The sequence below is a fragment of the Pipistrellus hanaki genome (genome assembly GCF_964339955.1).
Source record: "Pipistrellus hanaki genome assembly, chromosome: 6".
NCBI lineage: Eukaryota > Metazoa > Chordata > Mammalia > Chiroptera > Vespertilionidae > Pipistrellus > Pipistrellus hanaki.
In genome coordinates, this window is record NC_140508.1 from 40895995 (window position 1) to 40923898 (window position 27904).

A 27904-nucleotide genomic window follows, 5' to 3' on the forward strand; every position below is an offset into this window, starting at 1 on the left:
GATCAGTTAATGTGCTTACACTAGAAGGAACTAAACATTTTCTAATGGCTCTGGAGTTTCAGAAAGTGACTATTTTAACACAAAAACTGATACTTCTTTTCAGAAACATGTATAACTCATTGGTCTCACAAAGATGAAAATGGTATCTCTACGATATTCCTAGACAAAAATGTTTTCAAATGTACTATTTAATTGAATTAAAACTATTAGTGTGGCTCAGTGATTGAACATCAGCCCATGCACTGAAAGGTGGCTGGTTCGGTCTCAGTCAAGGCATGTGCCTTGCAGGCTCATTCCCCAGTATGGGGTGTACAGAGACAACTGATAAGTATCTCTCTCATCTACCATGTTTCTATCATTCTCTCTCTCCCTTCCTCTCTCTGAAACCACTAAAAAGAAAAATCTTTTAAAAACTATTAGTCTTCGGTATTCTTCAAACACTGAACTTTTTAAATAGAAAAATTAAATATTATCTTAATTTTAAAAATAGAGGAATTGAAAAATTAGATTTACCAATACTTTATACTTTTAAGGTTTAAAAAAGTAATAAGGAACAGATGTTTTGTTTTGCCAGCCTTTTGTGAAAGACCTTTTAAACGTATAACTTTGGCAAACTCATTTTCAACCTTAAACCAAGTTTTCTGAATATTTGCACTGTATCTTTTGGTAGTTAAAATAATACTTGACTAGAAGATATTAATTCACATTGTTTCATGAATTCTGAATTATTTCCCCTATTGCCAAATTACAACATACCTCTATTAGTAAAGAAAAAGTTTACCAAGGAAGGGTTAAAATATGAGGTTTTATTAACTAAAAATTTTAGGTGAGAAAAGTAAAATCTCATTAAACTTGTTTTATTTCTGGTGTTTTATAATTTGAGTAATTTCTATAACCCAGATACCCAAATGTAGTTTAATAAATACGAGTTTTTACTCATTTGAACATGGTTTAGCTGTTTCAAGTGCATTTATCAAAATCACTTACTATGTATGTCTATACATGAAGGCACACATACTTAATTTCCCAAAACAGTTGTGCTCCTTTAAAAGGAGAAACTGGCTTTAGCTCAATATGCTACTTGACACTTAAGTCTCTTCTAAAATTCAAAGTCAGCCAATTTTCAAATAAGTAGAAAGTGAAAATACTTATTTAGAATGACAAAAATTAAGCTTGGCAAAAGTAGTGACTTTTATTTACAATTGCATGTATCAAGATTACAATAGAAACACTAGTGACATCATCGGAACAAAAGCAATGATTTATTGGAAATGCCAATGAATGGAAGTGACAGTCTGGCGAGAATCAAGCAGTCATCCAGGAGCTGTAGGTCTGATTGCAATGTGGTCTTCCCGTGTCTTTTGTATCTTAGTGACTTTCTCCTTTTTTGCCAACTACCTAGAAAAATAAAAATAACTTTATATGTACATTTTATTTAGAAATGTGGGTTATTTTCAAAATAATATTTTAAAACAATATTAACTGGTAATCATTTCTAAAACCGGGTATTAATTTTTATCCCTGCTTTTTTTTGTTTTTTTGGCATGCAGTATATTTCTATTCTTGAAACACACTGTGACCCTCCTTCCCTTCCAGCCTCAAGGAATTAAAAATAAACCACATGCAGGCTATTTTTGGTTTCTAACACCATTTTAAGAAAATGTAATGCAATTTTTCAAAACAAGGTTGACAGTTTAGAGAAGTTAATAAATGAAAAGAATGCTATATGAGTGAAACTTATTTGGCATACTATTTTTAGACAATTAGAAATCAAACACAAATAATCTAGAATTTGAAGAGTACGCTAAGCTTGTCTTCACATCCAAGATTAACAGATTTCTAGACATTTCTCTCAATATGTAGACATATAATAAAATACTAAAAATGACTAATTTTGCCTAGTTTCTATTTTTCAGACAACCTGGTGGCAAGAAAAAAAGAAACCCTGGCGGCTCTAAATGTACTATAAAAAATGTAAAGAATAGCTTGGTTGGTGTGTCTCAGTGGTTGATTGTCAAACGTATGACCCAGGAGGGTGAGTCTGATTCCCAATCAGGGTATATGCCCGAGTTGCAAGCGTGATCTCGAATAGGGGATGTGCAGGAGGCAGCCGATCAATGATTCTCTCTCATCATTGATGTTTCTGTCTCTCTCTCTCTCCCTCTCTGAAATCAATTATATATATATATATATATATATATATATATATATATATATATATATGTATGTATGTATGTATAGAATAAATCTTATTTCTATCAATGATTAGAAAAATTGTCTATTTAGAGAGGTGTTTAAACATCCTACGTATTATAAATGTGGCAGCATAAAAATATAAAGAATAAACTTGTTTTCTACCAACTGTTCTATTTGTTTTCTTTGTAGTTTTTGTTTTGTTTTTTCTTATAACTACCAACAGTTCATGAAAACAAATTTTCTGTGGGGAAATTCTAAAACTATGTTCTAATTGAATAATATACTTCAAATCTAAAGTTTATCATTAATGTATTCTTATAGTAGAAATAACTCTTAAGAAATCTACTTGCAAGCTATTAAATGTGTACTTTTATACAAAATATTTCTATATACATTTATAAAAGTAAATTCCATATTTAATTTGACTCTCTTCCAAATGGCAGTATCTGAATCAAGGAAAACAAGGAATCAAGGAAAAAGTTCTTCAGTACATGTCCGGTCTAAAAATAAAACATGGCTGGGTCAATGTCTTTCATGAGAGAAGACTATAAAACCCCTTCCACTGAATATCCAACCACTTAATGCTAAACTGCTGTTTTCCCCACCTCAAGTAAAATCACTTTTATCACTTGAAAGGAATTCCTCTCTGATCCAAGGAAACAATGTGTTAGCAAGTCCAAAAAGCCAGACAGATGCTAAAGAGATAGTTTCAGAAAAGAATATGCAGATGGGAGTAAGGAATTCAGGTTTAAGAGCCAAGAGGATGCCAAAACCGGTTTGGCTCAGTGGATAGAAAGGTCTGTGGACTGAAAGGTCCCGGGTTGGATTCCGGTCAAAGGGCATGTACATTGGTTGCGGGCACATCCCCAGTAGGGGGTGTGCAAGAGGCAGCTGATTGATGTTTCTCATTGATGTTTCTAGCTCTCTATCCCTCTCTCTTCCTCTCTGTAAAAAAATCAATAAAATATATATATATTTTTTAAAAAGAGCCAAGAGGAGACTTCTTAAAAAAGAAGAGGTGATGGAACTATTTGTATCACAAATGAATTAAGCAGAGACACTGAAAGCATTATTGATCACTGTTATCACGTGGGAACAAACACAACAGAGCTATTAGATTAAGCAAAAAAGCATAAAGAATATTAAAAATTAACATTTTAGCAGATGTGATATGGAACACACAAATCTGCATACTGTTTCACAGGTTGATAGCTCTCAACTTGCCAATGTGTATTCTCTGCAAAAAAAAAGAAATGTAACATTCCAATATGGATTTTCTTACCCAAATAAATGTAAAGCTCTTTTATTTCTTTTTCAGTCTTTATATTAACAACACAGAAACAAAAGTCTAGGTACATCAAAATTAGGTATCCATAGTCCTTATTCAGTAAAGAGTCCAGTTTTCTTCCATATTAATATTTAAACCAGCCTAATATTTAGTCCATAAGTCTTTCAACTGGCCTTGAGTTTGCTTGGGCAGGCAATTAATAAGCAAAATGACTTCTGGGCCACAATTCCAATGAGAAAAAAAAAGAAGAAACCCACATCTCTTAACTACAGCCTAATCAATATATTGCACTAGTGCTCATATAAAAGAACTTGATGAAACTATTTATATTTGGTTCTCAAAATGATTTCATAGTTCCTAAAAAATAAATTTAAACTTCAGATTGGATTAAAACAGTATCCAACAAGTAGTTAAATTTGAAACTACAACAATGTATATTTTATTGCAATATTATTTCACAAAGATAGTACAAAATTAAATGAGACGGGAGAATGGAAAACAACAGAAATTCAGAACAATACAGTATGGTAATAAAATGGAAGCACCTAGTTGCAAGCCCAAAACCAAAACCAAAACAAAATGAAAAGGCAGTGGAGAAAAATAACTAGAATGAGATTTGAGGAACAAGATAGCTGAGGAAATCTAGGTAACAGTAAGGCTGATCCAGATGACAGAAGCTGTAGACATCCTGCACCAACAATGATGAGAACATGGGAAGGGTGAGAGCAGACAGGTGCAAGATGAGCAGAGAAGCAAGGAGGGGAGTGAAGTGAGATAAGGTCAATCTTTATATTCATTTTTTTAAAATCTTCTGGTTTTAGTTCATTTGAGTTGGATTAAAAAAGCTGAAAAATAAACAGACAGAAAAGTTACAAAAATAGCTGATATGGTGAATGGCCAGTTTAGAAAAGTCTATTTTTATAACAGGGATAGAAAACCTGCTCTGCTTTTTGCATGCACCTCATTCCCTAACAAGCACAAGCCCCTTCAATTTTGCTCATTTCTGTACTTATGTCTTATTACTTTTGTATTAAAATAAAGCAATCGGTGTAAAGAGCGTATTTTAGCAAATAAAACATCTACTTCCAATTAGGATGGCAAGCTTTTCATGCTGCAACACACAGAATCCATTTACAACATTAAACAACATAAGTGTGTTATAATCTGTGCACAATGCCTAGAAGAGTCAAAAACAGATAAATGGAAGGTGTATTCAAGTCTACCAAATCTTAAAGGTATAACCTCATTTAGGTTTAACAGCATGCAAGGTGGTCTAAGATTTCTACCCACATCTAAGGTTCATTAGCATTCTTAGCTTCTGTCATCTTAGTGACTGACCATAGGAAGAAGGTCAATGACATTCTGAAAACTAAAATTATCTAGGAACAACTCATATAATATAAAAATGTAAACTGAAAATGCTAAATAATTTTATTTTATCATGCACTAAAGCATTTTATATCACTTTCCTACACAGAGGTATCAAAACTTTCTTCTCTGTGCTGATAAAATATGTACCAGATCTATTTTAAAATTTTAAATTCTAATTATTATGCATAATCCCTTTAAAATCCAGACTGACTAAATAAGGGAATGAAGGGCCATATGTGACTGGTCCTAGAATGAATCCTGCTTCTTCCCACTTTGATGCCAAGCTCCTATTTTTCATTCTACCCATAGTGCCCACTGTTGTTTTCTTCTCCATCCATTTCTAATACTAAAGTTTATTCAAGGCCCTCTTCCTTCACAAAATACTCTCATCCTCTTCCAGCAACCATTGTGAAGTCTAAAGATACTCGGAGAAGAAAGCCTTGAGCTAAGCTTTGAATCGCTTGATTGGCTTTCCAGGTGTTATGTAAATTTGCTCTAGACAGGGATCATGACAGTACCTAGCACAGTACTACAAAAACAACAAATATCATACCACATGTCAATTATCTCTCACACTAGAAACCAAAATCATCTTTAATAGGCAACTCTATACAAGGACCAAACTGGCCAATTTCAGTTACAGACATTAATTCTATTGTAATTTTCTTACACTGAAGTTGTTGATTTACCATATTATATTTTTGAAGAAATGAAATTAGCTTACTTTTGAGAAATAACCCTACAGAACAATAACTACACAAGCAAAACAAATCTCACTCAGAAATTATTAAAAGGAAACGTAATGTAATATTAATATATGTAAGAAAATCATTCAATCAATTAAAATGTATTAAACATTAAAGGCCAGGGCAAAAGAAGTTCCAGAACACCAAGAAGGAAGTCCATTCATTATAGTAATAAATTATTCTCACAGCAGTTCTCAGAGTGGTCCAGGCTGGAGGTTCCTAAGACCCTCTCAGGAAGTCTTCAAGCTAAAAACTATTTTCATTGCTAGATTGGTATCTGCATTTTTAACTCTCATTTTTTCACAAGTGTACAGTGGAGTTCCCAAGAGGCTACATAACCTGTGATAGCAAAAGTGAGTGAATGCAGAAACAGATGAGAGAATTCTACCAAGCTAAAAGTAAAGAAATTTATAAAAGTGAAAACAATACTCTTCCTCTAAGCTAGTTTTTGTTTTGGAAATTACATACTTGAATTTAAAAATATTATTTGTGCTAATATACAATGAATTTATTATTTGTAAATAAATATTTTTTTAAATTTCTCAGTTTTAATTTCTTAAATGGTAACTATTAGATAAGTATAGAACTCAGAAGCAAAAAGTCTTATTGATCCTCAAAAATATTTAATAGTGTAAAAGGGTCCTTGAGTCCAAAAAGTTTGAGAATTACTTCTCAATAATAATTTTAAATAAGGTAAAAAGTTGTTTAGTTAAATGAACACATAGCCAAATTATAAAACAAACACAAATACTCTCACCGTTTTTACTACAAAAAGTAGTCTGGTAGTCAATAACAGAAAAACTAATTTAAATGAGGTGGAAAGGGGATGTTAAAAACAAAGAGGTAGAGACAGATTCTTAGTGGACAATTGATAACGCACATTAGAAAAACTAATCAATGGCAGGCTAATAAGAAGATAGATAAAGTAGAGGTTACTGAGAGAAAAAAACAAACTCCAATTGACAGAAAAAAACAAAATCCAATAGCATAAGCTAAGGTGAGAAGCAGGAAACCATAGCTAAATTAATAATAAGGGAAAATAAGAAGACTGAGTAATAGATCTTATGAAAATATTAATCTAAAAACAAACTACGTAAGAAACAGTTAAATGGCATTTAATTCAAACAGGCAAAGTAACAAAGCAGGCAGCCAAAATGTCTTTGATGCTCACACATTCTCCCAATATAGCACATTTCACATCATAAATATGTAGATGTTTAATCTCTGCTTCTTCTGACCTGCCATTATACATGCCAAACGTTTAATATGACAGATCTAAGTACATGATTGTTCATACAGCTCCCAAAAATTAATTATATCGTGAGACAGGAAGATTATACTTGTAAAATGACCGGTTAAACTATCTATAGACAAAGTTATAAATTTTGTAAAAACAGCTAACATTTTATAATGGCATCCAATGTTATGCAATTTTATGAAAATTTCTGTAAATGAATTAAAATTAGATCTGTGGATACCATAAAAAAATAAGAATAAAAGTTTTCAGGATGTTCTACCGCTCCAATGCCCCCAAAACAGGGGTCAAACTATTAGGCTGGCATTGGCAACCCTAGAAAAACTCTTCCTCTTTTATAATCATCTCAAGTTCTAGACTGCCTGCCAGATGCAACCACCAGGAATATTACGATAACTACATCTCCTATGCTGCTGCACATTTAATCTGTGTACAGCACCTGTGTTCTGTACTGATAAAACTCTTGGTGGCAGTTCTTTAACATTGTATTTTTACTTCCCCTAAATACCATTTCAACAAACTTACTCGTTTGAAGTCATTCATATTTGTTGCCTGGACTGGAGTACCAATGAAAGTAAAATATGAAATTCTTGTTGTTTCTTCTTCACCTTGATTGGACTGAACAAATATCTACCAAAAAATAGTAAAAATATTTTTTACAGTAATGCCTGCAATCCTTTCTTTCATAAAAATACCTGCTTCATCAATTTCCTTAGATTACTAACAAACTTACCTTCCACTCTTCCACTCTTTAACCCAAATTACATTAGACTAGTACTCCTACAGCACCATTAATTCCGCTATTTGCCCTGCTATCTCATCTATTCCAGGAATGTCCTGGCAAGTCACCCACATATATAAGTTCTTGATAATTTAGTGTGATGGCATGGAGGGGTCAAAATTAAAGCCTTCATAATGAATGCTGAAAGATTATGAAATTCACAACTATAAGTGGCAGAGTGCTGTTGAAATTTTATAAAAAATTATAGTAGTTCACTGAGGAATATTTCTGCAGTTAATCTTTCTGATATCCATTCATTCCAATTTTCTAGACTATTATGAGAAAAAAACTGTATTGGAAATCATCAGTCAGGCTTTGTTGTTTGTATAGGCAACTACATTTTCATATCAAACTGAGCTGATCAATGAAAAAAGCCAAGTCTATAATTAGTAGACTATTAAATCAGCTCTCCATTTATTTATTTATAATGCTCTTTGAATCTAAGCAGAAATGTTTTTATATTTACTGCTTTTAAAATTCATCCACTGACTTTGATTAGACTTTCTGATCAAAACTGTCATTTCAATTTCAACTTTATCAAAAAAGTGACAGACATTCTTTCTGTGTCAACTGAAATTCTGATTGAGATAGGACACAGTACATAAAGACTTGAGCCCATCACAAGGTAACTGTGTTCATGATTCTAATGACAGAGGAGAAAGCATCAGGATCTCTGCATTGAAAGGGCTTTCCCAATAAATACAATAGCTGCCTTCCTCTCATCAACATAAAGCAAAAGGTGTTAACATGAACACGTTACAGCATTCTTCTAACTTTCCAAAACAAGAATTGTTCCAATGAAACAAAGAAATCACATTAGTTTGGCATGACCTGTTCTCAGTGACTGTGCTGATTCCCACTTCTCTTTCTAAGTGTTCTATTCTACTCTAACCCTCCGTCCTCTCCTCTGAAGGACAGAGCTGGGGTGGAGAGCATGTGCTGGGTTTTAACCCTTTGCACTCCGAACCATTCTGGACATTGGCTACCAGCTACTCGATGCTACTTTGCGGCGGAAACGTGCGTTGAAATAACTCAATTCCCCGTAATCACTAATACACTGCAATGTCCCCTGAGAGGGGACATCCAAGTGATATGCTAGAATTCCGATGTCCCCTGAGAGGGGACAGCGGAGTGCAAAGCATTAATATCCAAATTCACAATGGAGTTAATAACTGCTAACAGCATACTTTTTCAATACAAATTAACATAAAATTATATTTTTAAAGTCACTTTTGCTGAGATCATGATCACTACATTATTAATAAGTCAATGTTCTAGAAAAGTACACTGAATTTTACAAATGCATCACTCATTACCAGGTATGAATAATAAGGCACAAATGTACTCAGTGAAATATAAATGTTATAGAATAAACATTTAATAACAGTTGCTAAATATGTATCAGATAAGTAAACTGACAATCCACGAAGTTTAAAAATATCAACCTGTCCTTCCCTTAGGACACACAGATAAATTAAGAAGAAAATTTAAGCCTTGGCCAGTTTGGCTCAGTGGATAAAGCTCAGTGGACTGAAGGGTCCCAGGTTCAATTCCGGTCAAGGGTACATGCCTAGGTTGTGGGCTCGATTCCCTGTGGGAGGCGTGCAGGAGGAAGCCGGTCAATGATCCTCTCACATCATTGATGTTTCTCTCTCTCTCTCCCTTCCTCTCTGAAATCAATAAAAATATATATATTTTTAAAAATTTAATTAGCTAATTTTTACTCATTTCAAACCAAGCAAACAAATAACTACGTAAAGGATCATATCTTAATGAAATACTACTTACAGTTACACTGTTAACATTCTGGAACTTAACATAGCGAAGTGGGACAATGCTATCCTCTTTAATATCATCCTCTGTTAGTTCCAGAGCTTGAGTTGGTTCACTTCTCTCTGCTTCTTCAAAATCCATAGATCGGGGTAGATTGATAAAAATTTTTACGTATTTCGGACCTTGACCTATAAAATGGTAGAACAAAGTGCTAAAAATTAAACATATATTTTCTTCCCTTTATTATTACATTCATACTACAAAGACACATAAACAAACATGTGCACATATCTACATACATCTTTTGGAATTCTAAGAAAGTCCGACTATTTTCATAGCCATTTCTTGGCCTGCTAGCACTATACTCTAGGAATTCTAAATCAAAAGATAGATATAGATATATAGATATATATATATATATATATATATATATATATATATATATATATCTCCACCCACATACACACAGTTCTTGCCCTCAACTACAAAAGATGTACTATGTAAATATAATACTACTAGTGAGAAAGTATAGGGAAAGTAGCAATGGAGTCAGACAGTATATGCAGGTTAACAAGTCTCATAAAAGAAAGAACATTTGATCGGGTCTTAGTTGCCAACAATTGGTACAGTTTGTTAAGAGGAAAGCTTTAGTGACACAATTAGTCAAAAGGAGGTTAATTATATAAATTGCCAAATTTCATCTTGGGAATTAGGATGTGCTCAGTGGTATAATCACATTCATTGAGTGTCTTAGTCCCTTTAACTTCAAGGTACAATTTACATATTTTCTAGCTGATTAAAGAATCTTAAAATATTAACATTGCTTAAATACTCATTTCTACAGCATTTGCTTTGACAAATACTTTAGATTTTCAGAATAAAGACACAGTTGCATTAATAAAAATTAAATCTACTCTCTCCTCCCTCCCCCTAATCCAGCTCACCCCAACAACAACAAAACTTCCACAGACACAGGAAAAGGAGGAAAGAGGGTGGGAAGAGTAAATAAGGAAAGTTCTTAATTTAACACAAATAGAAATGCCTAGTCTGTGCAATCATATTTAGAGCATCATACCTATAAATAACATGACTCTATTAATAGGGTACAAATAGGACAATCTTGAACCGTAGTTTTATCATCTGTAATGGGAGTTTGAAAGAAATAAATTATATCCAATTTTGATCGTTAATTACTGCTTCAAACCTAGAGTTTTAGAGTCATAGTTGGTAGGGTTCACTTGCTTTCAGATAAAGAGGAAACTTAAATTAAAATTTTTAGAAATAAATCTCACATTATCTGCCCATTTATATCCTTGCTTTGTTCCAAAAACAATTTCATTCTTTCCCCCGAACAAGGAATATCTACATTTACTAAAAAAGTAGAGGTAGACCTTCTAACAGGTCTATAGATCAGAATGTCATTTTAGAGAAAAACTGTCCATTACTTACCATTATCTGGCCCTTGAAATTTCATTGAATAAAGCTTCACAGGTTGATTAAATGCCACAGTAATAAGGAGCTGTGAAGAAAATAATTGTTTAACTTTCAAAGGGCTCCTGAAACACCTTGAACACACACAACAGCTAATTCAGAGGCAAAAATTTTTTAAATTTATCTAATAACACTAATGTAATAGGTAAAGTCAGTAAGTTGAAAGTAACTTGATTAGACTGATATCTGAAAAATACAATTATCTATTATTCATATAAGAGAATGACAACAAGTTTAATGGAATAATCACACACACACACACAGAGAGAGAGAGAGAGAGAGAGAGAGAGAGAGAGAGAGAGAGAGAGAGAGAGAGAGAGAAATATGCTAATTAGTCAGGGCCATGAGGGGTCAACTGTTCAGGAGGAGGTTGCACGGGCAGCTTCGGGGGCGGGGTGGCAGAGGCCTTCAAGAGCCTGCGCTGGGGGAGGGCCTGATCAGCAGAGGGCCAGACAGAGAGACAGGGCCAGACGGCAGCTGCAGGGCCCAGGTAGGGAGACAGGGCAGTGCCACGGGATTTCGAATCGCACTCTGGGCTCCTAGTTAACTAAATTATGCATAAGAACATAAGGTTTTGTGACCTATAAACTGGCAAGTAATCTGCTTTCTAAAAACTCAAAACAAAATTCCCCAATTAAATTAAAATTTATACTATTTATGCCTACATATAAGCTTATCGTTTTCCAGGATGGTTTATTTGTCAAGCACCTACAATTTGGAGACAATGCACAGGAGTGTTATGTGGAAAGACTAACCCTCAAATGGACTCTACTTGATCTAAAACTCCAGAGAAGCCGAAACCGGTTTGGCTCAGTGGATAGAGTGTCAGCCTGTGGACTGAAGGGTCTCGTGTTCAATTCCGGTCAAGGGCATGTACCTTGGTTGCGGGCAAATCCCCAGTGGGGGGTGTGCAGGAGGCGGCTGATGGATGTTTCTCACTCTCTATCCCTCTCCCTCTCTGTAAAAAAATCAATAATATATTATATATGTAAAAAAAAGACATTTATAAAAAGTAAATAAAACTCCAGAGAAGAGGAGTCCTACAGCTCTACAGTTGTCTCCAAACCCATACAAAATGCTGTCGCAATGTCTGCCTCTCAGAAACTTGAATTCAATCGCTTTATCTTCTTCTCAGCCCAAATTGAGTCTGATGTAGGTGCCTATGCTTCTACCTGGCAGGAAGATTTTAGGAAAGTTGTAGCCAGGCCTGCTGATAAGTACCATCAAATTATATTCACAGCACAATTTACAAGAAACACAGAGTGAACAATTTTCTCAAAGTTATATGTTAAGATAGATCTGGTTGGAGCATAGAAAATGGGGGTTAGATTTATGGTTTTAGAATCATTAGTGTATGTCTGCCTAAGAAAATACCTAGACTATATCCTTTAGTTAATTAAGTACATTTTGTACTTGATCTCTAATAGTGTGTCAAAAATTAATAAGCATGCCGAAACCGGTTTGGCTCAGTGGATAGAGCATCAGCCTTCGGACTGAAAGGTCCCAGGTTTGATTCCGGTCAAGGGCATGCACCTTGGTTGCGGGCACATCCCCAGTGGGGGTGTGCAAGTGGCAGCTGATTGATGTTTCTCTCTCATCGATGTTTCTAACTCTCTATCCCCCTCTCTTCCTCTCTGTAAAAAATCAATAAAAAATATATAGAAATTTAAAAAATAATAATAATGAGCACGGCATGTTTAGGAACCTGAACCACAGGTGGAAAGGAGATGAGAGTAAAAGCCAGAAACATCAAGTTGGCACGATTTGACACTCTAAGCCAAAGTAGGATCATTTAATTTGTAAGAAGCATGACTAGATTTATATTGAGAAAGAAACAGCTTTAGTGAACATGTCGAAGATGAACTGGAATGGGGACAAAGCAGTCAGTAGAATAGAAAGTAAATTAAGGAAAGTAACAGTCAAAAAGAAAGATGGCTGATCAAGGCCATCCTCTGCGACAACAATGCCGGGAAGTACAACACAGGCTTACTTCTGGGAGTGAGGATTAGACTTACAGGGAATGCTCATTTTTTGTGAATAAAATGAATGCGAGTCAGGTAAGAATGAACAAAAGGACTAAAGAGTGGTGAAGGTTCAACTCAGCAGTGGAGCCAACCCAAGAGTTCCACAATTCTCCCTAGTGCACTTAGCAGCTCACACAGAGAGAAAAGAGATGGGTCTGCATTGGTCAAGGGGCAGGGGTCAAAGAAAATCAAAGTTTTAAAAAGGAAAGGAATAGTGGTCAACTGAGAAAGAGAGACATAAAACCACGAGATGGAAACAAGAGCAGCCATAAATATTGATAATCCCTATGCCTTAACTCAGACATCCAATTACCTGTTCATCACAATCAGACTCCAAGAAGGTCATGTCTTTTCGTAAACAGTTGTCAAATCCATGCTCATCACTTTCATTAAGACATTCACAGCCAGCTTTGTTAATAAAAGGCATTAAATCCATCTGAAAAAATTAAATCAACATTTTAGGTAAAGCATTTGGATTTGGTTTAAAGATCATAATAAAAAATGTAAATATATAATTCTCTCTAGGCAATTTTAGAGAAAATATCTCTCGCTTTTAAAATAGTAATTAGCTCTAGCTGGTTTGGCTCAGTGGATAGAGTGACAGACTAAAGGGTCCCAGATAGAGCGTTGGACTGAAGGGTCCCAGGTTTGATTCCGGTTAAAGGGGCACATGCCCTGGTTGAGGGCTTGATCCCCATTTGGGGACTTGCAGGGGGGGCAGCCGATCAATGACTTTAATTTTTCATCATTAATATTTCTCTCTCTCTCTCCCTCTCCCTTTCTCTCTGAAATCAATAAAAATATATTTTAAAAAATAATAAAATAGCGGTTAAACTTTAATACTTCTATTTGATTTGTGACTGAGATCTACCTCTAATTATTAAAGCCAAATCTAGGCTTAGCCCACTTAATAAGGTATCAGAAATCAAGTCTTTAACGCGAAGATTCTAAAATATGGACTGATACTTTTTTAATATTGGTATTTAATAGTGGAAAGTAGACAAATTAAAATATCTGTAAAATTTGAAGCCTTCCTCTCCCTCTTCTTGTGGTCATGAACTCTTTAAACCTGTTACATTAAAGATGAGTAGTACTCCAGGTACCCACCTCCCAGGTACAATAAAAATCAAGTTATGCCCACTCCTATTTCATCTTTACCCTGTAACCAGCCCTCGGCTATTCCCGATTATTTTCATGTAAATCTTGGTTGTTGTTTTTTTTGTTTTGTTTGTTTTTTTCATTTCACTCATAAACATTTCAGTGTGCATTTCTAAGTGGTAAGAACTCATTTTTTAAAATCTTCAATATCATTATCACAACTAAAACAAAAATACTATTTAAAAAATCATCAATGCCCTAACTGGTTTGGTTCAGTGGATAGTGTCGTCTGCGGACTAAAGGGTCCCTGGTTCGATTCCGGTCAAGGGCATATACCCTGGTTGCAGGCATGTCCCCTGGAGGGGGTGTGCAAGAGGCAGCTGATGGATATTACTCTCTCATCGATGTTTCTAATTCTCTCTCCCTCTCCCTTCCTCTGTAAAAAAAAATCAATAAAATATATTTTAAAAATAATAAAAAATTATCAAATATAAGTGTTTAAATATCCTCAATTATCTGAAAAAGGTGAAAAGATAAAAAATATTTTTCCTTAATTGTTCACAAATGTTTTATAGTTGTACTAGAGGTCTGGTGCACAAAATTCATGCATGGGTGTGGTCCCTAGGCCTAGCCGGCGATCGAAGTGCAAGCATCTGGTGTGGAAGGGCAGGTCCCAGCTGACCTTTGGGCTCTGGGCAGCACCTGGGCCTCTGGGCCCCCACATACCCTCTCTCCTTGAGTCACTGGGCCCTACCCCCACAGGGAGATGTGGTAAGCACAGCCAGACACTGAGGGCAAGGGCACAATGTGGGCCTCTGGGCCACCCAGCGGAGCCGCATGGACGCCCAGTGGGCAGCGTGCTCTCTCCTGGCTGGCCTCACAGACCAGCTCCTGGGAAGCAGTTGAACTCTCAAGGGGACAATTTGCATATTAGGCTTTTATTATATAGGATTACTAGACTCAGAATAAAGATTTAAAAAGTACGACTGTATTTGGTTAACATGTCTCTTAAATATCTTATTATAGTCATTTAGCCTACTCATTTCTAATATTCTGAGTGTTTGCTTACTGCTTCCCTGTGGTGTCATTTAACATATTTCTGTATATCTGTTAGCTAATATTGCCATATTTCCAACATTATGTGCCAAGAGATGTGGTGACAGTGGCTATCCTTGTCTTGTTTCTAACTTTAGTAGGAATGATTCAGTGCTTCTCCATTAAGATTTTAATGAATTCTTTATAATAAATAAGTAGTAAATTTTGTCAAGTACCTTTCTTACATATTATGAAATGATTTTTCTCTTCTGGATTGCTGGATTTTGCTTACTAATATTATCTTACAACAATATTCCTAACTGAAACTGGTCAGCAGCTTTCTCTTTTGGTGTAAACTATCAGATTTTGGGATCAATATCATACATACTTCAAAAGAAAATTGAAAGTTTCTCTCTTTTTATATGGCTTTAATAAGTACTTGCAGTATAACACTAGGCTATCTGACCTTTAAGATTTGGTAGAATTCCCCTCTGAAGCCATCTTGGCCTTTATGAAAGAGCTCTTTTACTAGTTTCTCTATTTCTTCTATTTGCTCTACAGAGTCTGGCCTATTTAAGGATTCTGCTTTTGGAAAAGTAGACTTTAATAAACTGTATTCTTATATAAAATTATCAATTTCATCTACTAAACAAGGACAATTTTTAAAGCTTATCAAATATTATCAGTTACATGTTCACCTTTCCATCAAAGAGTATTACATATTTTTTATCCAAAGAAACTAAGGCATGTATAAATAGTTCTGAAAGACTAAAGGAAACTTTTTATATGTCAAATAATTATCATATGGCAATAAACCATTAGAATAGACCCTAATTATTCTTGTGGTAGCCTAAATGTTTTCAAAGCCAAAATGTCATTTTCTGTTACATTAACTGTTAAATATATTACTCAGTATAACATATTGTAGTCAACTCAAAGGGGGGGTGTAAAAAAAAAAGCATTATAGAGCAAAGTGTTGGAGATGTATGCTAAATTTTTGAGTATTTGCCTTTAAAGGATGTTTTTTCTTTTTAATATATTTTATTGATTTTTTTACAGAGAGGGTGAGGGCTAGAGTTAGAAACATCAATGAGAGAGAAACATCAACCAGCTGCCTCTTGTACACCCCCTACTGGGATGTGCCGGCAACCAAGGTACATGCCCTTGACCGGAATCGAACCTGGGACCCTTCAGTCCACAGACCAATGCTCTATTCACTAAGCCAAACCAGCTAGGGCTGAAAGAGTGTTTTAACAAAATCTTTTAAATGCTTAGTTCTTCCATCCTACTGAGGTACAGCTTCAATACTACATCTCAGATAGATTAAGATCCCAGGCATGAAGACAACATTGTAGTCATATTTCCAATACTCTAATAATGAAAATAAACTAAATAGGTTAATTATTTTAAATAGATTTTAGATTTATGTATCATGGGGCACACAAAACAATTACATTCAAACTGTTGCATTAAAGTGCTTTGGATATCTCAAATAAATAGACATTATATTGTATATCTGACGTAACTGCCAACTGACATATTCTGACAATATACAGTGGGAAATAAATATCACCTGTCTGTATAACAACTTGCTAATAATAAGGAAAGAGTCACAAGAAAAAAGCAGACAAATCCAGATTGTGGGACAGTCTATATGACAGATGGTCTAGACCTGTGCTGTATAATAAGATAGCCATTAGCCACATGTTGCAATTTAAAATTAAATTAATTAAAAGTAGATAAAATTAACTTTCATTTCCTCAGTTGCCCTAGTCACGTAACAAATGCTTAATAGCCTCTTGTGCCTAGTGGCTACTGAATTAGACCGGTGCTGGTTAAACTTTCAAAAAATGCAGTCACAAAAGGAAAACAAAGGCAGAGAAGTTTCTAGACTAAACAACACTAGAGAGAACTGAGGACTTAAATACAATGCACGATCCTTGATTTGATCCTGCGTGGAAAAGAAAACAACTATAAAGTATATTTTGAAGATAATTAAGAAAATTTGAATGCAGGCTGTACATTAGATACTGTAGCAATATTAAGTTTCTTAGGAGTGATAATGATATCATGGTTATGCAGAATAACGTCCTTATTCTTCAGAGCTATATACTAAAATACTGAGAGATGATCCATCATGTCTATAACTCACTTTTAAATGCTTTTGCAAAAATTAAATACAGAAAGATATCAAGTTAGAGCAAAATCCTTAAAATATCTACAACTGATGAATATAGGTAGGGTATATGTGTTTGTAGTATTACTGTCAATTGTTTTGTTTTTTTAGTAAGTTTCACTTTGTTTTTCCTTTTTTTTGAGGGGAAATCCAACATGAGATACAAAGAAAGTTACAAAAATCTTTCCATTCTTCAAGTTTTTGATTAAAGAAATATCTACTAACTATATAAATTAGGGTCATTTAATGTCTTCTTTGATTTTGATAAATGATGACAAATTTGTAGACCAAAACTTAATAGTTCTGAGGTCAAAATACTTGAATATACTAACAAGCCTCAAGATTCAGAACATGTGCAAGTTCAATTCCAGAATGCCTCACATTCAAACTTAGGGAAAGAAAGACTTGATTTAGAAGGCATGAGGGGAGCTATTTGAATCTATACTATGTACTCTTAGCAAATTATGGGACAGAAAAGATATGTTTTAAATTTTCCCTTCAATAAACATTTACAAAAATTAAATACTTATGCTCACACAACACCCTTACTTCTGAATAAGAATATGTTATGATTCTTAACCTTTTGAGTATCTTTTGCAGTATCTCAAACTGCCCTAAAAGATACATGTATGTATCTTATTCTGGCTCCAGTCAAATTGGGAGTTTTGAAACTATGGCATGTATAAGACAAATAATTGTACAGCTATTGCCTCTGAGTATTAAAACAAAATGACTAAAAGTCTTTATTCCAAGAAACCAAAAATTGTATTTTAAAACTGTCAATACATTTTTAATAATGTTTATATTTAAACTAGAGGCCCAGTACATGAAATTCGTGCATGGGGATGTGTGCTCCTCAGCCCAGCCTGCATTCTCTCCAATGTGGAACATCCCTCTCATAATCCAGGACTAATGGGTCCCAACTGCTCGCCTGCCTTCCTGATTGCCCCTAACTACTTCTGCCTGCCAGTCTGATCACCCCCTAACCACTCCCCTGCCAGCCTGATTGATGCCTAACTGCTCCCCTGCCAGCCTGTTTGCTCCTAACTGCCCTCCCCTGCAGGCCTGGTCACCCCTAACTGCCCTTCCCTGCTGGCCTGATCTCCCAAAATTGCCCTCCCTTGCAGGCCTGGTCCCTCCCAACTGCCCTCCCCTCCTGGCCATCTTGTGTCCACATGGGGGCAGGATCTTTGATCACATGGGGGCAGCCATCTCATGTGTTGGAGTGATGGTCAATTTGTATATTACTCTTTTATTAGATAGGATCTACTTAAGATGATGGTTTTCATTCAATGTCTCTTACTTCATTAAGTTTCTATGTATGTTGTGGGACAAATGTTTTTTTGGGGAACACATTACCAATATTAAATATTTACCAACCCTATTAAGATGTACATAGTTCAAAACTTTTCATGTCTTGATTGATATCAGATGGGAAAAAAAGAAAATATTTTAATAGCTCTTCACAGTATATTCACAACATTTACATGAAAATCAATTGTTTTATTTCTTAAAACTTTATTTTTCCTGCTTATTTTCCTATCTGATGCCAAAATGCTGATATCACACTAAGCTGATGTATAAAAAAGTATCCCTGTAGCTAAGCAGCAGGGCTATTGTGCTCTTAAGATATTTTCATGCAAACACCCTTAGTAATAAAAGGTAAAAAATACAAAGATGTGAACATAACAATTTACAAGTTAAATGATTTTCAAAATTTTCCAAAAGGTGTCACAACCCTAACTTCTAAACAGATATCACTATTTCAAATAATTATATAACAGTTCTATTTAAAATAAATATTAATTGCACATCCCTAACTAAAAATAATTGTCAGTACAACATGTTAAAGACACAATCCCACCACACCTTCACACACACAGAGAAATCTCTCGTATTTCCCTGACTATAATTCTCTTACATCAAGGACGTGTAGTCCCATAGTACAAATCTGCTTTAATGTACTCACTATACATGCTTTCATATTTTAACTTTGAGGTAACACTTTTAAAAAAGCCATTTTTTGATCTGCCAATAACTTTATTTACCGATTTGCAGACGCAAATCAGCTACTATAAATTTGCTACTTCTGAATTTTAATTACTTCTTAAATAGCTCTCAAATATCAAGATATTACATTATAACTACTCATTAATTTTCAATATACTTTTAAGCTAAATATATATATATATATATATATATATATATATATATATATATTTTAAGCTCTTAAGTCTTCAAGTTATTATTTAGAAAAACAGTTTACTCTTAAAATTAAAAAAGCATACCCAATACTCAAGTCATATTTGGTTTTAAAACAAAATCAATAAACTAGCATATTATTTTTTGAGGGAAGAATGTATTTTTAAGTCTTAAAATGGCTATTAAAATAGTTTAGAAAGCAAATTTTTTTTTTTTAAGTGACACAGAAATTTAGCAGGAAAAATTCAGGAAAAGTTTAGGATGGAAAACAGGTTATAACACACATACATAGACAAATCCCAATAGTCAGCCAGTGAGTTTACTTTTAAAGTTCTCATTTGAAAGTATTTCAAGCAAGCAAAAGATAAACACAGTCAATTTTACTTTTACCCAAATAATGGCAAATGGAAGGTATATCAATGATTTCATTAGTAAGTCTACATACATAGCCTTTTGGAATATCTGTGTCCTCATTACTTCCAGGGTCATTTTCTAAGTGCTGCTTGATTTTTTCTTCTAGTCCCACGGCATCTGCTCCTTGATATTGATCAATTCTCACTTTGTTTCGAAAAAACAAAAACGTAGGTGTTGCTGATATGTTGTTAGTGGCAGCTGTTCCCTAGAAGTGGCAAGTTAGATAGCATTATGAATTAAAAATAAGCTTAAATCACTTTGAATATTTACTCTGTATCTGTATGGAAGTTAAATATCATGGACTACAAACATGTAAAATAATTTATTCCTAATAGCTACTTAAGAAAAAGCAGGTCTATTCCCTTAACTACATTACCAATTGGGGCACAGTACATTATATTATTAGCTTTACATACACAATGAAGAACAGCCCTATTTTTTTAAAGTATATTTTATTGATATTTTTTGGAGAGGAAGGGTGAGGGACAGAGAGCTAGAAACATCGATTAGGAAGAAACATCAACCAGCTGCCTCCTGCACAACCCCTAGCAGGGATGTGCCCGCAACCAAGGTACATGCCCCTGACCGGAAATGAACCCAGGACCTTTCAGTCCACAGACCGATGCTCTACCACTGAGCCAAATTGGTTTCGGCCAGCCCTCTATTTTTATCAGTTTTAGCATTAAATACTTCACACAGTAGAACAAGTTAGCTGATTTATAGAAACTGCTTTACAATGCCAGATAATTACATACTGTTTCCCAAGTGGGTATTGATATGTCAGCACAAACCACTGGTGCTAGGAAAAAATACACATATGAAAAAACAGTAGCTTATCTGACCATAAAACTAAGGTAACATCCTTTGCTGTTACTATTGTAACAATCCTCACCCAGTTGTACTTGTATAGAAATGCCTTCAGATCTTTTCAAATTCTGTTCCAACTCCACAATTTTTACAAGATTAACTAGTGAGCCCTAACTTGTTTGGCTCAGTGGATAGAGCATCAGCCTGCGAACTCAAGGGTCCCAGTTCGATTCCGGTCAAGGGCATGTACCTTGGTTGCAGGCACAACCCCAATAGGAGGTGTGCAGGAGGCAGCTAATGGATGTTTTCTCTCATCAATGTTTCTAACTCTCTAGCCCTCTCCCTTCCTCTCTGTAAAAAAAATCAATAAAAAATATATATTTTTTAAAAAGATTAACTAGTGAATGGAAATTAGTTAATAAATACTGATTAATGAGAATTATAAAGGAAACAGTAAAGCACGTATCATCTTACATATTCAAATACTATGAATATGTACCATCATATCATCTAAAGAAAAGGCATAAAATTTCCATAAAGATGTCTTATCTAAATCTCATAAAAGACAGATCTTTTAAAAGAGTGCTGTCCAAAAGAAATATAACGTAAGACATGAATGTGAGCTGCATATGTAATTTAAAATCCTATATAAATAAAAGGGTAATATGCAAATTGACCCTAATGGCAGAATGAACAGAACTGCTGGACCAGTCACAATGAGGTGCACTGACCACCTCTCAGTCTCTTTCCCTGGCCGTCATGCACTGATCACCTGATGGCGAATGGGGAACCGGTGTGGCGGGGCCGGCTATGGGCAGCTGGGGAAGATAGCCGTGATCGTAGGGACCACACCTGGGCACAAATTTAGTGTGCCGGGCCTCTAGTTTTCTAATATCCATGATAACAGAATAGAGAAATAAGTGAAATATGTAACTATAAGACAGCATAGCTCCAGAAGTAAGAAGAAAGCACTTCCATATCAGAGATGACAAATACTTAAAATAAGTGCCAAGCCAGGCCAGTGTAGCTCAGTGGGTGAGCGTTGACCTATGAACCAGGTCACGGTTCGATTCCTGGTCAGGGCACATGCCGGGGCTGCAGGCTCTATCCCCAGTGTGAGGCATGATTCTCTCTCATCATTAACATTTCGGTCTCTCTCTCCCTCTCCCTTTCTCTCTGAAATAAGTAAAAATATATTTAAAATAAAAACTAACAGCCAATATTACAGTCTGGTAGTATGTGACATAGGCACTAAATAATGAATGTTAATATAGGGTTTAGAACTAACCAAATCCCAAAACTACTAACTACAAACTATATAACATTTTAAAAGTTTTCCACACTCAGAAATATAACAAAGCCTCACACACACAAAGAGTAGCTATAGTGCTGTCCCTTAGAGCTAAAGACTGTATTTTGTAGTGCTAGGAGGAGCAACTCCTCCATATTTCTACATATGAAAATGCGGAACAGTCACATGGCCATTCCAATTAACTAATCAGGACAATCTATCTACAACTGTGGTCCAATCAAAGGTAACCAACATTTTAAAGTTTCTGCCAAGTATACAGCTTTGGAGCTAAGATTACAAACTGATCAATGCAAATCAAACTACAGGGTGGAACAAAAATAGGTAGGTTTACAGTTGTTCGCATGGAAAATAATACAATAAATAATAATACAAGAATAAACTGTTTCGCATACTCACAAGTGTAAACCTACTTTTGCCACATCCTGCTTAATCAAGAATTTTCTGCTACAGCTTTCTAATCAGCCAATGCCTCTGTAGTAGAAGATATAATTCTAGCAAAAAATAAAGAAATGTAAAAAAATACAGAATTGGCAGGTGACCTATTAGTTTAACAACATAATACTAGCTTTTATATCAGAAAGCTACTAATACAAACAAACTCAGAAGCAATTAATAATTGAATTACACTTCTTAACTATTGCAGCCATAATGGGCATTTATATTAATCATTATCAACATAACATTTTCTTATCTTCAAAGAAGTAATATATACACAAAAAGATAACAAAGAATGATATTAATGTTGAAATTCAAACAGATGTGTAAATAATTTTTTTTTAAAGTGCTCCTTTCCCTTACCTGACACTGGTGAACATCTACTTCCAAGAAAACTGCCTGTGGATACTTATTACTCATAGTGCTGAATGCTGGAGCAATCCTTAAACATGGTCCACACCTGTGAGAAAGGTAAAGAGATGCTTGGTAAAGTAACACCAAAGATTGTACTATTTTATACTATGAAGAACTTGTGTCAATTAAAACATAAATAAGATAAAAGAAATTCTGATCATCCTGGTTTTAGACTTCTAGTCCTTTCCACTGGACTATTTAGGTATACTTGCATCAATACCACATTGCCTTTTATTTAGAAAGGGAGAGGAGAAGGAGGGAGAGAGGGCAACCCCACTGGCTTTCTGCAATTCATTAAGAACCAAACCCACAAAACTAAAACTTTTAATTGACCTAAGTGAACACAATTATTTAGGAAGTGAGAAGTGAAGACCAGAAAATTTAATGACTTGTTCAAGATCAACCACTCTAGTTGATGACAGGACCACAACTAGAATAGTCAACTCTGAAATCCAGTCCAATTGAGCTTTCCCTGAAGAGTAATTGTGCTAAGAGTAATAAGCCAGAAACAAAAGAACAAATATTATGATTCCACTTATATAAAGTACCAAGAGGAGGTAAATTCAATTACAGAAAGTAGAAGAGAAGCTATCAGATACTAGAGGTCTTTGTGTGCAAGGGGGTGAGGGAAGATTGAGAGTTACTGTTTAAAGTTTCTATCTGAGATGATGAAAAAATTCTAGGGAATAGATAGTGGTGATGGTAGTACACTGTGAATGTACTTAATGCAACTAAATTGTATACTTAAAAATGGTTAAAATAGTAAAATTTATGTTACATATATTTTACTATCTATAAAAAAATGAGAAAAAAAAAACTAGAGAGCCACTGAAGATTCTTCAATGGAAGAATGACAATCCGTATAGTGTTTTAATAAAATTAATAGACAGGATAGCTAAAGCATGGGAATGATAAATAAGGAATAAAGGTTTTAAAGTAGGATTGGAAAGGAAATAAAGTAGGTGTTGCAGAAAACTATGTTCTTGGCCAAAAATGGGACATTAACTTTGATTTAAGAAGTTTCTTACATGACTAAACTTGATATAGTTCGATATTTGATATAGTACTGATGCCAATATATTTAAATCTGGAGTCACAAAGGCATAGAGTTGGTGTAGGAAAGTATTAATGGCCAAAACGCTAAAAGAACTTTAAAGGCAAAGACGTTATCAGATTTGTAAACATTACCTAATACTTTTGAATTTAAAAATTACCTACATTCAACTATTTTACTTGCTCTCAGTTTTTACAAAGAAAACAACATTTTCATCCCATCAAATACTTTTAAAGTAAATAACAGCCCTGGCTGGGCTTCTCATTAGTTAGGACATCAACCCTTGGACTAAAGGGTTGTGGGTTTGATTTCCAGTTAAGGTCAGGGTGGGTGAAAGTCGAGTGTAGTAAGCAACCAATCTCTCTAAAATGGATATTTCCCTCCCTCCCTCCCTCTCTCCCTCTCTCCCTCTCTCTCTCTCTCTCTCTCTCTCTCTCTCTCTCTCTCTCCCTCTCTTTTTCCCTCTCTCTGTCTCTCTCCCTCTCCCTCCCTCCCTTCCTTCCTCCCTCTCTAAAAAAATAAAAATAAAGTAAAGTAAAATAAAATAAATCAAAGGAAACATTCTCAGGTGAGGGTAAAAAATAAAATAAAAAATTATTTTAAAAAGTAAATAATAACTGCTTTACCAATCAATGTCTACAGTTATGTTTACAGTTAAATGGTAATATATTGCTGAAGGAGGTGTTTCCTTAATAGCAACATTTCCCCACTTTTCTTACTTCAATAACTTATTGCTCTGTCATCTCTCCCTCTGCTATGGTAAGGGGGTGGAGGAAAAAAGACTCTATCATTGAGGGATAAAAGTATAAGTGCTGCCACTGACTAGAATTAGGAAAGTGAACTAAAAATGAGATTCACTGTTGAAATCATCTCTTCCCACCTGGCTGGTATGGTTCAGTGTAGACCTATGAACCCGGAGGTTATAGTTTGATTCCCTGTCAGGGTATGGGCTCCCTTGATCCCCAATGTGGGACATGCAGGAGGCAACCAATCAATGATTTGCTCTCATCATTGATGTTTTTGTCTCTCCATCTCCCTCTCTGAAATCAATAAAAATATATTAAAAATAAAAAGTAAATAAAATCATCTCTACATTAAAAATAAAAGTAAATAAAATCATCTTTTCTCTTTTCCAACGCTGGCTTAGGTCCTTAACAAATGTACAAGTATTCCCCCACAGTAAGAGCATGGACATTACAAAATTGCTAAATCTGGGAAGGCACATTTGTAGAATTCTGACCTTCCTCTTAGATAAGTCTTTATATACAAAATCGCTTCTTCAATATAACAAATGTCAAAGTCCACATGGCAAATGTGTATTCTATTCCACCACATAAAAGTCAACGTACTGCCCCTTTTCAATTCTGTATAAGAGACACTGGTCCAGCCGAGACCGGTTTGGCTCAATGGATAGAGCATTGGCTTGGGGACTGAAGGGAGGTTTGATTCTGGTCAAGGGCATGTACCTTGGTTGCAGGCATATCCCCAGTAGGGGGTGTGCAAGAGGCAGCTGATCGATGACTCTCTCTCATCGATGTTTCTAACTCTCTATCTCTCTCCCTTCCTCTCTGTACAAAATCAATAAAATATATTTTTTTAAAAATAAAATAATTGTCTTTAAAAAAAAAAAAAGAGAGAGACACTGGTCCAAAAATAAGTCCTAATTGGTTTTCATCTCTATCTGCAATTTTCCATCCCCTAAAACTATCTAATCCTAACGTCATTTCTTCTATACTCAACATTTATTGAATCATGTTCAGTAGATGTGAAACACTTTTTGCTCTGGGATTCAAAATATTGCCTTGTTTATATAATTAGTCGGGCAATAAAATGTACCACATAAACAGTGATAGCCACAGATTTCTCCAAGTTAGCATAAGTGTAAATATCAGAGGGTTGATACCTTTAAACCTTATAACTAGACAGTGACATACACAAGGGGTGTTCAGTAAATACACACTTGCTCAAAAGTTGGTTCTGGATGCCCAGTTCCAACAGGTCCCTCTCACACAGGAATACTGTACACCCTACAAATATGGAAGACCCACCAGCTCTGCGACCCATAAATCACGTTAAGAGCTACCAAGGCCAGTGAACAGCTTATCAAGATCCCTGTCCTTGCCCTAGCCGGTCTTGCTCAGTGGACAGAGCGCCAGCCTGCGGACTGAAGTGTCCTGGGTTCGATTCCAGTCCAGGGCACATACCTGGGTTAAGGGCTCGTTCCCCAGTAGGGGCGTGCAGGAGGCAGCCGATCCATGATTCTCTCTCATCATTGATATTTCTCTTTCCTTCTACCTTCCTCTCTGAAATCAATAAATACATGTATTTTTTAAGAAAGATCCCTGTCCTCTTAAATCATTGGGTTAAAAAAAAATAAAAAGAGTCTATATGATCAAACCCAAACATCTGGACACCTATATACCCTACTATAATTTTTGTGTTCACACATGAAATCACATACATTGGGAAGCCTAAGTTACAAAGCTACTAACCAAACAAGTATCAAAAAACGTTAAGAAATTAAAAAGCACCCTGACCCAACATTAACTTAAACTATCGCGGATGAGTTGGATAGCCCCCCGAAGCTTCCAAAGGCGAAATGAGGTGGCTCAGAGTAGCTAGGTGTTCTGTAAATTAAGATTTCAGGGTTTCTAAGATGCAAGTGACAGCTGGTTCTCTGGAAAGAAAGGCAAAGACGCGAGCAGGGGTGGATGTATGAGGCTCCAGACTAGAAATAGTGGCGGGCCACCTCAGGAGCAGGGCTCATCTGAGTATTCAACATGAGCTGGAGGGCATCTCCTGGGCTGGGGAAGGCGGACAGTCTGGCCTCCGTGCCCGCTAGCGACTCCCCCGGTGCACAAATGGGGACCCAGACCCACAAGCTGAGGCCTAACTGAGCAGCGGCCTGGGGCTGCGGTCGGAGCCAGACATTCCAGAGCAGGACGACACCACCAGGTAGTCGGGACCCGAAAAGGGTGAAAGGAAAGCACCGGCGGACAGAAGGAAGAGCCCACGGGGCTCGGGCCCGGCCTCACCCTCGCATGGTGAACTTGACCACGGCGAGCCTGGAGCCGGCGCCGCTCAGCTCCGGCTGGAAATCCGGGTCGCTCCCGACCGGCTTCACTCCCACCATTCTCGGAGCCCGGAAGGGAGGCCGCGACGCCGCCCGCTGCGAAACGGAAAGAGAAGAGGACCTGGAGAGGAAGGGGGATGCTCAGAAGGCCGAGGCCTGGACAGAGGCGGCGGCGATCGCGGAGCGGCTACCGCGGCGCTCAGTGCCGAGTCACGCCAGGAGCCGACCGGCGAGGGGGCGGGAACGGGAGCCGAGGGAGGATGCCAAGGGAGGGAAGGCGTGCAGCTCCCAGCAGCCACCGCGCGGCAGGGCCGCCGGCGCTTGCGCAGTTTGACGTCATTTCCGCGTCGTCTGTTTTGGCTCCCACCGCCCAATCCAAATACACGCTCCGTGGCCCCACGCCACTGAGGAGCCTCTCATTGGCTGGAGCTGCGCAGGCGCAGACTAGAAGCGGTCACAAGCTCAGGTGCCGAGTGTGACTCAAAAACTCCGGTGTTCTTCCGCGGTTAGTGAGATCGGAGCCTTTCCTCCTGGACTTTTCGAGGGGCGGGAAAATGAAAAAGGAGCCCCTTTCCCCCCCGGGGTTCATGGCTACAGACATTTAGGGATCTCATAATACGTGAGCGCTCTCTGTGCAATCATCCAGGAAAAAAAATTATGAATTTGTCTTTAAGTTGTGCCAAAAAAAAGGAAAAGACTGTCCGTCTTTTAGGGATTCCCAGCTGAGTGATAGACGCAAATAGTAGTTACAGAACAAACACGTTTGCAAAGGAAACGGTGAGAACAAATGATAATAGGAGGATGGGGCAGGGAAAACTTTCCAGGAGATGTGACCTCTGAACTGAGTTTTATTTTTTAATTCTCATTCTGGGATTTTTTTATTTTATTTATTTATTATTATTATTATTATTATTATTTAGAGAGTGTGAAAGAGAGGGAGGAGGAGGACACAGAGAGAG

At 36.1% G+C, this 27904-nt stretch overlaps 1 protein-coding gene across 2 annotated transcripts; it reads right to left on the bottom strand.

Annotated features, from left to right (window-relative positions):
• Window positions 1-1167: 1167 nt before the first annotated feature.
• TXNL1 (thioredoxin like 1) lies at window positions 1168-27294 on the bottom strand. 2 transcript variants are annotated; one of them, XM_084889048.1, is made up of 9 exons: window positions 26908-27184; window positions 22768-22864; window positions 19882-20055; window positions 13239-13361; window positions 10860-10929; window positions 9426-9598; window positions 7382-7486; window positions 3391-3433; window positions 1168-1398 (listed from the first exon to the last, which is right to left on the bottom strand). In XM_084889048.1, the coding sequence occupies exons 1-8, from the start codon at window positions 27003-27005 to the stop codon at window positions 3395-3397; spliced, it is 879 nt and encodes a 292-aa protein (XP_084745174.1). In that variant the 5' UTR covers window positions 27006-27184; the 3' UTR covers window positions 1168-1398; window positions 3391-3394. The 2 variants fall into 2 exon arrangements, with proteins under 2 accessions (XP_084745174.1, XP_084745175.1); XM_084889049.1 differs by lacking the exon at window positions 3391-3433 and having other exon boundaries at window positions 26908-27294.
• Between the last annotated feature and the right edge of the window lie 610 nt (window positions 27295-27904).

Bases quoted from the DNA above. Each gene is read 5' to 3' on its own strand.
- TXNL1 (XM_084889048.1), bottom strand. From the start codon at position 27,005: ATGGTGGGAGTGAAGCCGGTCGGGAGCGACCCGGATTTCCAGCCGGAG. The intron at 22,865-26,907 runs GTGAGGCCGGGC...CCTTTCTCACAG, and splicing joins GTCAAGTTCACCATGCGAGG to GTGTGGACCATGTTTAAGGA. The intron at 13,362-19,881 runs GTATGTAGACTT...TAATTTTTTCAG, and splicing joins CAGATATTCCAAAAGGCTAT to ATGGATTTAATGCCTTTTAT.